Source organism: Lampetra planeri, chromosome 2 (genome assembly GCF_965212315.1).
Source record: "Lampetra planeri chromosome 2, kcLamPlan1.2.h2, whole genome shotgun sequence".
Classification (NCBI taxonomy): Eukaryota; Metazoa; Chordata; class Hyperoartia; order Petromyzontiformes; family Petromyzontidae; genus Lampetra; species Lampetra planeri.
Window position 1 is genome coordinate 18445038 of NC_136108.1, and position 12074 is coordinate 18457111.

At 45.6% G+C, this 12074-nt stretch overlaps 1 protein-coding gene across 1 annotated transcript in view; it reads left to right on the forward strand.

Moving 5' to 3' along the window:
* Positions 1-12074, forward strand: part of LOC144729309 (ubiquitin-conjugating enzyme E2 E1-like) — a 61161-nt gene that overhangs the window by 27136 nt on the left and 21951 nt on the right. Inside the window, exons 2-3 of the mRNA XM_078609475.1 lie at positions 7385-7559; positions 10185-10235. Of these exons, the coding sequence (XP_078465601.1) occupies positions 7387-7559; positions 10185-10235 (224 nt within the window). The 5' untranslated portion in view covers positions 7385-7386. The remainder of the gene's footprint in view (positions 1-7384; positions 7560-10184; positions 10236-12074) is intronic.

The window sequence follows — 12074 nt, forward strand, 5'->3', positions numbered from 1 at the left end:
AATTTTATTCAAGAATTCATAGATAATTGTATGGGAATTGAACTTGCAGCCTGCCAACTGTCAGTCGATAACTCTAACCACAGCACCACCCAGCTGGATACATACGAAACGGTTTAATATATTGCCTGCAGGTGTTCGTGGATACAAGGTATGGCATTCATGTATGTCATAAACAGATTTTTTTTTGATAGGCCGATTAGACTGGTCAGAGCACACTTACTGCAGGGCACAAGGGGAGATGTTGGGACTTGAATTGCACCTGGCCATCTGGGATCCACCAGCTACGGTGTGGCTACATCAAGTACTCCTATCAGGGCAACATTGATGTAGAGACATTCCGATCGTGGATGGAGAGATACAATTTCCCTCCCTTGCATTTGCCATTTAAGAAAATGAATAGCTTAAGTGCCAATATTCTCAGCAGAGCATTTGTATACAATGAGATTGCGCAACCGATGTCTAAACGTGTATGGCAAAATGGGCGGCTGCAAGGAAGTAATTCCTTTCTCTGAAACGTCTCGTAAGGCAAACAGTCTTGGTTGGTTTCATTTTTTCTCCACGCAATAAAATGGTATCCTGTTGTGTACATTCGGAATGAGTTTATCATGTTTTGTTAATCTACTGCTGGATAAAGGCCTCCCAAGCCATGTCGGTCATAGCGTTTTGTGCCACCATACTTTACCATGCTGGTTGGTGTGCATTTTTGAAAGGGAGTGGGTGGGAAAACCCAGAAACTTGCACATGCACCGGACACAACTCACTCGCCACTCCCTCTCATCACACACCTGACTCAAACCACCACTCAGACACCCACCAAACTCTCCAAACACCCCTCGCTCACGTTGACCGCTCGGCAGACACCGCTCACCAACGCATGCGTCCCTCGCGCCTGACACGAGACACTCAACCAGCGCCACTTGCACTCAACCACCCACCAGATGCACTCGCCACACACTCCTCATCCGGCACTCACTGCTCAGACAATTACCACTCGCGCACGGCAAACGCAGCAGACACTCATTGTGTACTTACTCCTGAAAACCCAAGTATCTGTTGAACAGGCTGCGCCATAGCCCTGTATAGGCAGCGTTAGTGCAGAGTAACAGCGCGCTTATGCAGCGGGGTGCACACATCTTTGTGATTAGGAGGCAGACACTGTTTTTTTACCTAGACCAAAGATCATACATTTTACATAGGCCAGTTCCATCCCCATCGGTGTCTGGGTATTGACGGTCAGAATGAGCCCATGTTGGTTGCTGTATGAACTTATTTACAGAAGTAACTGCTGTGGCCAAATGTCAGACCTGCAACATATTAACCGTGAGGAGTAAGGCTTTAGCTGTAGCACTGCCGGTACGTATGTTTTCCTTGTATTTTGAATACCAAAAGCAATACATTGCACTCAGAGTGTGCTGTTTACACCATCTGGACACTTATGAGGGGTTAAGCAATCTCGGGTACAATGTTCACTTTTTTCTTCTAAATTATTAAAGCCGTTATTAAAATGTTGGTGTGAGCATTACGACGTTGACATGTAGCATCGTGCCTTGATCGAAACAGCAGAGTGCTTGTGCGCCGCTCAGTATTGGAACAGATGGAATTGTTTAACACCATCCGCTGGGGATACTGAGCCAGAAATAACATAATTGAGGGGATTGTTTTTTTAGGTTTTGGAAAGGCGGTCACAGTGCCCGAGATGGCGACACTGGAGGCTGATATACATTTTTGGGCAGTGGCAGTGAAGGGATGATGGGGGGGGGCAAGTCGGAGGGGGGTGTGGGTTTGGAAGTAGATTCATATGCACTGCATCACGTGGATCAGAACCGTGGACGATAGTAAGGACATTTGGAACAAAAGCTGAACAATGTGCAGGGAAGGGTGGAGAGGTGCGCACCTGGAATTACACTGAGGCAGGAACACATTCCTGCGGAGGGAGCTGGTAGGAACGTTGGGTTGCTCGGTCAATGGCCAGGGTCAACGGGGGCCGTGGTGTATTCCGCAAATATGCCCGACTGTGAGGGCGGGCACAAGCCGGCGTGAGTAGGTTAAACGTTGAGTTTTATAAGGGCACCACTGGGTGATCAGCCCCACCCCTCCCACCCCCCATCCAGCCCCTCCTCACCCTCCCCACCCAGCCCCTCCCAGCCCTTCCCCACCCTCCCCTCCCCACCTAGCCCCACCCTTCCCACCCTCCCCTCCCCACCCAGCCCCTCCCACCCTCCCCACCCAGCCCCTCCCCACCCAGCCCCTCCCCACCCTCCCCTCCCCACCCAGCCCCTCCCTGCACGACGGACACAATAATCTCCTGTGGGCTGGTGTAACCAGGAGGTGCCTACCAGTAAAAGGAAACAACGTGGATTGAGATCACATTCAGGTTATAGGCATCACATTGACCGCAAAGGAAAGTAAGTTGTTTTGGTCTGGGTGAACCCAAACTCAAAGAACCTATTTGGAACAGGCAAGGGTTATGGTAAAGAAATAGGTTTTAGAAATAAAATAAAAACGTGAAGGTATCGATTCATCCAGTTTTTTTTTATCTGCACACCTTCACTCGTGAACACGTTTTGACATGTTCATCTTTTCCAATCCCATGCGACCTCCGAAAGCAATAACCATATAATGTTGCATGTGTTACAGACAACACAATAAAATGTGTAAATAGTACTTGGCCTCTATCAGCAGTTCTTGAAGCTGTGCATTGTGGTCCTCTCGTCTTGGGTCATTGTGCAAATAAATTCGACCAAATGTAACCGAATGGGAGCAGCACTGATAGAGAGACACAACTAGACCGGGTTCGTTCTTATTAAGACTCATCAGTCGAGTAATAGTCACCAATGCTCACTGCTGCTGCAAAGTTTACCTCTGGGAGCCATTGATGTCGAGTCCCCACCTTCATGCTACGGTTCCCCGAGGCAGGTTTTATTGCTGTTGTATGTGCCACGTGAAATAATTAAATGTTATTTTGAATTCAACTTTATTTCCCCAGTGTTGCATTTCATAGCAAATGCAGCAACATGGCATACATGTTATTGCAGAAGTGCCGCACCATTTAACCTCAACTTTACACATTGCTCCGTCTCATTGTCCGACATAATAGGCCAAATATACCATTCATTATAATTTAGAATCTGTGTGGAGAGCCGGTCATGTTTAAAAACCATACTCTACAAGCAATTCATTGATGTGAACATAATCCAGAAGTTGCATTCCATGTATAACACACTACGCGACTTGAATCTGTGTAAGCGTGACCCTTGACTTATATTAATATAATATGTAAACAATAACGTGGACTGAAACATGAACAAAATAGGGTGTGTACCAGCTAAGTCAACAAAGAGAATATATCGGAACTGTGCGAGTAAAAGGTTTAATGCTTGGGACGATTGACAAAAGCGGTATCAATAACCGGCTAGGTGGCAATGTGGTTAGGGCACCGTATTCTCAGATCGGAACATTTGAGAGTTAAAATGCCAGCTTGAAGGCTTGACTCATCCCCTCATCTCGCCAGCACTGGGACACTGAGCATTGTCCACTTGGTGGGGAGTCCACAGTAGTTGTCTCTTGGAGGCGCACTGAGAATTTAATTTGGACTGCTCGCCCAGGGCCATGAACAGATAAGAGCTCCTCTCTCCTCCGTGCTTCCTTGAGCAGGCAAATACAGTTTATGAATATTTACAATTGTTTTGTAGTTGATGGTTAATAATTGATGCATTTCTCACATGAATTCCTCAAAAGGTCCTGGGGCCTGGTGTGCATTTATACTTCTAAATTTGGCAAAGACGGTAAACAGGACATGAGCGCATGTGATGCAGCGTGGCATTTTTGTATCGCGTGTTGTTGCTTTTGATGCTGGAATTAATATCTGGTTGAAATCTGAAAGAAAAAGGTGCAAGAGACTGAGCACTTCCAAAATTTAAAATATCTGGAATAACTGTGCTGTTGTTTTTTTACTATGTTTTTGAGTTATTGCATTTCTATAGTTTAACTTATGAAGTGACTTCACACTTGGCTTATGAACACTGTGTCTCTGTTAGCCTTTAGAAATAAATCATCAATACATCTGCTTTAAATCTGTTCCTGAGCACATTTTTTCGTCATTTAAAACGGTCCATTCTCATTTCAGGGACACGCCTGTCCACAGTGCAACCTCGTAGAATATTCGTGTCAGTCAAATTGCATTCCTGATTGCACAAGCTTGCAAGCAGTGCTCACCCTCCACTGGCTATCTGAAGGACAACTGTTAAGATCTGCATAAAGAGATGCGGAATGTATTCATTCCTGTGGGAGGACGAGTTTAGGGTGACCTCCGTCCAGGATTTGAACTCTCAAGCCCATCTGAGATTGTAAGGTGTGTGCTTTGCCATACCCACCACACATCCACGTATTTACAACTGTCCAAAAGCCAGGAAAGGGCCGACTAACTCTGATTCCAGGTGTGCATTATTCATGCCCTCTCCGACATGCAATCCATTGGGGAATCTTGCAGAGCAGCAGTGCATGACCGTGTCGGAGAAGAACCTTTGGAAGACGATGTCAGAACTACTTCTTTAAAGTGACATCTGTATATATGTGCAATATATCACTCTGTATGTGATACCAATTTACCAATACTTTTAGAATGATTCAGACAGATGATAAAATCCAGTCTTGTCGTTTTATATTTCATTTTAAAATGTACACTGGATATTTCTAACGCTAAATTACACAATCGAGTCAGGTGCTTGACATCACATTGGAAGGTTGCAAGTTCAAATTCCAGGTTCATGTCACGTCAGCCCATCATTTCTCGAGTATCTGTGAAATGAGGACAACTCCCTGGGAAGTCAATATTTGTTATTGTTGTTTTATGTGAATGACCCAAAACAGCACGGTAAAACATGACTGCATCCAAGACCACTGTCGTCTTTACTTGATCGATTCAGCACATCCACTCAACATTGGAATGTCATTGGCAAAGGCATAACAGAGGGATGATACAAACATTGAATCTTGCCTATAAAGTTATTCCAGCAACCACCATAAACTAATAAACGGTTCCTTATAAAACATCACTTTGGCGGTTGACCGCTGTAGAATTTAGACAACGTGTGTTAAGTTTACAATATAGTAAAGCATGAGGCATCGGGTCAATACCGTGCTCGAGGTCAATGATGTTTGCTCGCCTGCGTTTACTGTCATCCACCGAGGTCTGTTGTTATATGATGGCTTCAGGAAGGCTTGAATTTTGTGCCGTGATTTGATGCGACACATGAGCCCTGGCTGCTAAGGAGAAGCACTCCTCTTTTTGGAAATGGCAAGTTACTCAACTTCGAGGAATGCGTTTTTACTCAAACTAAGCCTTTTATTTCTCCCCACTTCTTTGTGCCAACTCAGTGCGTGATGGAGCTTACTGTCCTTAATGGGTTAACTTTCCTGACTCAATAATTATGGATGACCTACAACAGGACAGAGGTCGCAATCGGGTACCCGATACCCCTACCCTACCCGATACCCGGCTACCCGTACCCGGCCGGGTACGGGTACCCGTTTGCGACCCTGGTGCGGCCGGGTACGGGTAAGGAATCAAAACCCGTTTGCGACCTCTGCAACAGGATGATATTTGATGGGATGATATTTGATGATCATTTTCGACTCGAAATACTTTTGAGATGACTGACATAATGCATAACCATGGCCTACGTCAAGTAACACGAATTGTTGGTGCTGCTCATGGGTAATTTGCCGGAAAGGCGTGAACAATATCCGGAGATTAAAAACAAATGGATGATGCACATTATCTCGTGTAACGCAGAAACCGTGCAGATGACGGTGTAGATGTATAGCAGGTAAGCAATGGAAGGTCAATCCGTGTGCATTTTCACGTGACCATTACATGGTTGCTGATCTATCAGCAACTACGATCTATCGGCAACCCCGTGAGGCAATGATAAAATGTCCACATTCCTATGGAAGATAACACATTCCTGCGGAGGGAGCTGGTAGGAACGTTGGGTTGCTCGGTCAATGGCTACGGCCAACGGCGGCGTGGTGTATTAAGCAAATATGCCCGACTGTGAGGGCGGGCACAAGCCGGTGTGAGTAGGTTAAACGTTGAGTTTAATAAGGGCACCACGGGGTGACCAGCCCCTCCCCACCCCACCCAGCCCCTCCCCACCCAGCCCCTCCCTGCGCGACGGACACAATAATCCCCTGTGGGCTGGTGTAACCAGGAGATTCCTACCAGTATCAGTCTCTCCGTAGGTCTATCACCGTTGATCCATCAGTCAGGATGTGAACTCACAAGCCTGACTGTGAGCTGGGCCACTCTGCTACTGTGCCTCCCAGGGAGAAAATAAATAGTTGCTACATCAATATATTCTGCGCCTGTAATTGGCTTGTCAACATCAGAGGGGCGTTTATTGCTAAATCCCTATTTGCCAGTTGCATATAGATTTTTCCTTTAAGTTTTACATCTATAAAATAACACATTAAATGAAATTACCATGTGTGGCGTTTTTTTTACGTGCAACAAGTGACTGTTTTGTGACTTAACCCTTTCCCGTTCCGAGAAATCTGCAAGTTGCAGGGTCGGTGTCCCGTTCACTGCTGAATCTCGGAACGCGCAAGCGGTTAGCTCAAATTTTATTTAAGGAGGCATTAGCATAATTGTTTTTAAAGACATTGTATTCACCGCAGAGAACTGTAGCGACACAACCACACTCTATATGATAGCTGGCACCAAACTGCCACACACCCTCCCACATGGCATTGTGGGAGCCTCGTTATGTCTTCCGATGTATTTTGATTTGGTGTGCTGATCTTAAAGGTGCATTGAAAAATTATAATACTCCGATTGATGCTCCTGCTGTTGTGGAGTGACTCATGCAGCCAGCTATGGCTGCAGGGTTTTGGTAGTACATGTTGTTTATGTCATTTATTGTGAAAATTCCGTCACATTTCCTATTATCACTGTTTCATTGAGTTCATGGCTTTATTTTGGTGATTTCGAAAAGTGTATTGGTTTAGCCATGTTTGTTTGTTGTAGTACAGAGTTAATCTAAGTTGTCTTGTTGTTGTTGTTGTTTGACTTGCATCCCACTGGGATTTTTGCACGCAGTGTTGGTGTACTGTGTTTTTTCTGCAATATTTTGCTGTCTTTTCTTGGATTTTCTGTTTGCACTCAGTCACATATTCACTTTAAGATGTTTTTTAGTTCATGTTTTTTGTTTGTTGCGGTTGCACCCGATTCAAGAGCCGAATGGCTCACAGGGCTATACCTAATAAATGAACTTGAACTTGAACCTCATTGGATGGGAAAGGAATAACAAGCAAGCGGAAAACTCCTCGAAACGCTGGAAAGTAACCGCCGAAGCGTCTTGTTTTTGCCGTGCAATGTGTGCAGCCATGTCGAGTGGGCGCGAGCCTCGCAGCGCAGACAGCCCCAGCACCAGCAGCGGCAGCTCGGACGCTGACCAACTGGACGCCCCCCCACCAGAGACCGAGACCCCCCAGCCCAAGAAGAAAGAGGCCAAGATCTCGGGCAAAACAGCTGCCAAGCTGTCTACCAGCGCCAAGCGGTACGAGATGATGAAGCCGTGCGCTCCCTTGGGAATGCACCGAGCTTGGCGTCGCAGTTGCGTACAAACGTGCGCTTGTACCGCTGTTGAAATGTGTAAAGTGTTTTTTCATGCGAGCACATCAACACAGTCAAAGGGGTCTTCTCCCGGCTCAAGTGAGTGTGGGGCAGTGTTATTCTCCTTTGGCGGCCGCGAGCCGAGGTGGAAATGACACAATCCTATTTTAACATCTAATCTCTTGGTAGCATAACGCTTGTCGACTCCACAAAGTGGGGATTGCTGTGTGGACCCCAGTGCAATGATGGAGGCCCGAGTTATCACCGATCGCGGTTTAAACTCGCTCCCCTCCAACTGCGAGTCAAGCGCTCTGCCATATCGCCACCCAACCGGTTTATATAAAGCGTCGGCATTAAATTAACTTTTTACTCTTTGAAGGTGTGATTGCTGTTGACGTTTTGTTTGTACGTGTACAGCTATTTATGTCAATCAACTTCTGCATTTGAGATGCTATGCGGGTCATGGGAGTTACTTGACCACATGTTTCCACGTCTGGTCAGCGCAGATATGGTGAAGGCATGGAGCATACCATGAGATTATAGTGCAGAAAAACAGTAGCCTTGACTGTCCTCCCCTTTGTTGCCCAGAACGTAGCCCCCCCGCACCCTTTGCGTTTGGCATTCACCTAACCAAGCACTTTCCAGGTTAAAATCTGCTTGGATTTCAAGATCTGCCAAGATCTGGGCGTTTTGTTAGTTTTTTTTTTCTAAACTGTGGACCCAAAACAAACTCGTAGATGCCAATGTTTATGGTGTGGTGTCAGACTAATGAAATAATCCCATGCAGCCTTCCCCCACCCTCTATCTTTTCATTACCAGCGACATGAATGCATGCTGCTGACCCTGCCATCCTAATGAAAGCCACACTGGTCTCCCAACATTCCTGAAAATGTCCATCGGATTTCAAATCTCTCTTCTTGGAAAGTCCTAGAAATGGGTCATCTCTTCCACCATTACCAAATGCCTATCCCAGTACAGGCTGGTTTCCACCAAGGTCATTCCACAGAGACCACTGTATGGGGTCAATGAACCTCCTCGTCACATTTCGATTTAAAGCTTTCGTGACTGCAGGGATTCATCTTCTTAGTTCTTTCGGTAAAGTCACGTAGAAGGGAAATAATAAAATAATAAAAATAAAACATAATAAAATAATTCTCACGACGTTTCGGCCACAACGCAAGCAGCCGTCCTCAGGCGAAGAACAGGTCTGTCGGAAAGACAGCGTCTGAACACCACCAGGCTTGGCAGCGTATATTTAAGCTGGGTTGGAGGCGGAAGAGCGCCTTGACAAAAGAATTTGCATATCAAGAGGACGGCTGCTTGCGTTGTGGCTGAAACGTCGTGAGAATTATTGTATTATGTTTTATTTGTATTATTTGATTATTTCCCTTCTACGTGACTTTACCGAAAGAACCAAGAAGATGAACTCCTCGTCAAAGTTGAATCTATCGCCTAGTTCTCCGAGACCTCACTGCTGCTTGCAACACCACTGGCCGCTCCATGCTCATTGAGCATCTCCATAACTATGTCATTGTCTCTGGCACGCCTCTTTCCCTGGTACTGTTGTTGCCTCTCAAAATACTCCCTTTGTTTCCACACGAGGCCAATATCTGTCCGAAAATTCCCATGTTCATGTGCCACGGGCTCCATCGCTGACCCCCACAAAGTCTTCCCGTGTCGCTTGTCAATTTTGCCAAAGTGCTGGTGATGCCCAGCTCTACGTTGTCATTGACTCCACAAGAGCACACCTCTTGTGTGTCCTGCCTTGTTGCCGTCTCATCGTGGGATTTTTTCAAACTCCTTCTCAAGCGGAACGATGCCAAAACCAATGTCCACCTCACCAGCAACAAAACAGTCCACCGTCAGCACACCACTCCAGTTCGAGCATGCACCTCTGAAAACTCCCAACATTATGCTGGCAAAGAGCATGCATGATCTTGCTTCTGTTCCTGTTGATCCCAAGCTGCTTTGTATATTATTTCGTTATTTTAAATAAAGTGTACGTAACAAAATGTTTTTTTCAGGCAAGATTTACTATGCGAAATCTGACATCGTCTTCAATGGGTGTACCCACTAGTGCTTTGACCATTCCAATCGCTTATGACATTAATGCATTTACATCTGATGGAAAGTTATATGGTTCATACATTACCATTTATATCATTCACTTAACTATGGATATCAGATTCGTCTTCATCCAACTACGCAAGGATTGGTCTTATCAATGTTCTATTTAATCAGCTAACGAACGTGTGTGCAGGAGCGATAGTGGAGCGGTTAACGCTCTGCGCTACGAACCCGGCGACCCGGGTTCGATTCCCGCTCACAGTCAACTCCAGTGACGATTATCTGAACTGGTCCTGGGTCTCTCCTAGGCTGACTCGGCCTCAAATGAGTACTTGGTGCGGTGTCTAAACATTGCAGCTAGGGAGACAAAGGCAACAGTGCATGGTGCTGGCCTGGCCACCCACCCCCTCGTGTGCCGTCTCGGCCTTCATCAGTGCACCTGGCTAACAGCACTTGCCCCAAAAGTCTGTTAAGGCTATACTGGCGATTTTTGTCTTTGCAGGATTCAGAAGGAGCTTGCGGAGATAACACTGGACCCCCCTCCTAACTGCAGGTAAGCCCCCCCCCCCAGCCCCCTACCCCCTTCCCCTGCTCCCCCCACAGGGAGTCTCAGCAGAACACCTCAATGCCAGTTCCATTTGCCGCCAAGCACAATGTTGCAACAGCGCGCTCTGGTAGCGACGCAGCCATTGTGGACGTGTGCGTCTGTTGTGTCTATTTAATTAAAGCCAAGACCACTGCAATACACAGGCAGTAGATGGTGATAAGATATATTTTTTAAATGGTAGTCCCGCACAGCACTGTCACGCAAATGCTATACCCCCTGTCCCCGAGCAGCAGCAGGGAGATGCGAGCCGGAGAAAGCAAGCGATAGTACGTTTACATGAGGATCCTTAGATTTATTGTAATTAAAAAGTAAATGTTCTCGTTCAGATGGCCAAGTGGAAATTCACACTGGCTTGACCTAAATGACTACTTCTCCTCTAGCTTCAATAGCCTTCTTACCTTTACAAGTTTCACGTTTTTGTTTAGCCAGGTGCAAACTTGAGAGATACCAGGATTATCTAATTTGCAAGAGAGAGAGCACTTTGATGCACACCTTTTGATCAATGTCCTGCACTTATCATTTGTCACTTGGCAACCCAATCAGTAAGAGCTTGAATGTTATAATGGCAAATCACATTTAATATGACCTCTTATGTGTGGTCATTGGCGGCCAAGTTAAGCCATCACTGACGTGTTTTCTGAGACCCCATTAATAGACTTGTAGCTGCCAGATTTTGAATGTGTAATCTCACAGATCGTTGTTCTTGCTAAGTCCATCATCTAACAATGGAGACACTGACCCTTTGACCTGCTTTGAAAAAGAACACGAAGAAAAAAAACTTCACTGGTGCCCATAAACTCAATCCCGCTGTTTTGCGGAAACTTTAAATAGTACTCCCTACTGCTAATGAGGTCGGCAAGAAATTCAACGGCAGATTTTCTGAAGTCCAGAATACCCTGCGAGTTGCACTGCAGTACGGCATCACCCCTTTCCACCCCACCACGTACCGCGGTTATCAAACTTGACCGTGAAAGTGGGCACTGGAAGGCCATATCTCCAACCAAAGTAAATATTCTTCACACCATCTGTACTTGGCTCTCTTAGCTAATGAGCCATTACATCCTTTCTATTGGACTCCAGTGAACTACACGTAAAGGACTAAACATTTAATTGCATTGTGTAGTGTAAATTTCACACCCGTGATGAATTGGCGAAGAATGAGGAGTGGAAAGCAGAGCTTTCCGCTGCTATTCCCTGTCGGCTTGCCATCCGGGTCTCGCTTGAGTGTATTGGCAGCTATCTCTGTTGTATTTTACTGCAACTTCCATCCCTACCATCTCCGTACACTACACTAACCACGTCTCGACATTATTCGAAGGCATCCATGCTGACAAATGAATCCCTATGAACAATCGTTACATTAACAATTCGGTTGTCACATATTCTTAGGTTTTTTCGGTAAAGTCACGTAGGTAAAAATAAATAAATAATAAAAGTACCATTTTTATAAAATAAAAAATCACGACGTTTCAGTTGTCACAGTTTGGGGTTGCAAATCAGTTTTATTTATTTTTGCTCTCCTCTTTGTTTGATTTGTAAATAAGCCACTTGTACGTGCATGATTTGATGCACACATCGGGAGTGTACCAGTTTATTTTAATTAATCAATTGAGGTTTTTAATGCTTTAAATGTCAACCAAGGTTGGCTCGGCCCCACCACCCCTCCTGAATTGCTAAATAAAATAGCAGCAACTGAAAAACACATTGGTAGACAATCTACGGAAAACTCAATTCACTAGAAATGTGGATTTCGTCTCCACGTTAGCACTTGAGTCCAAACGCGAT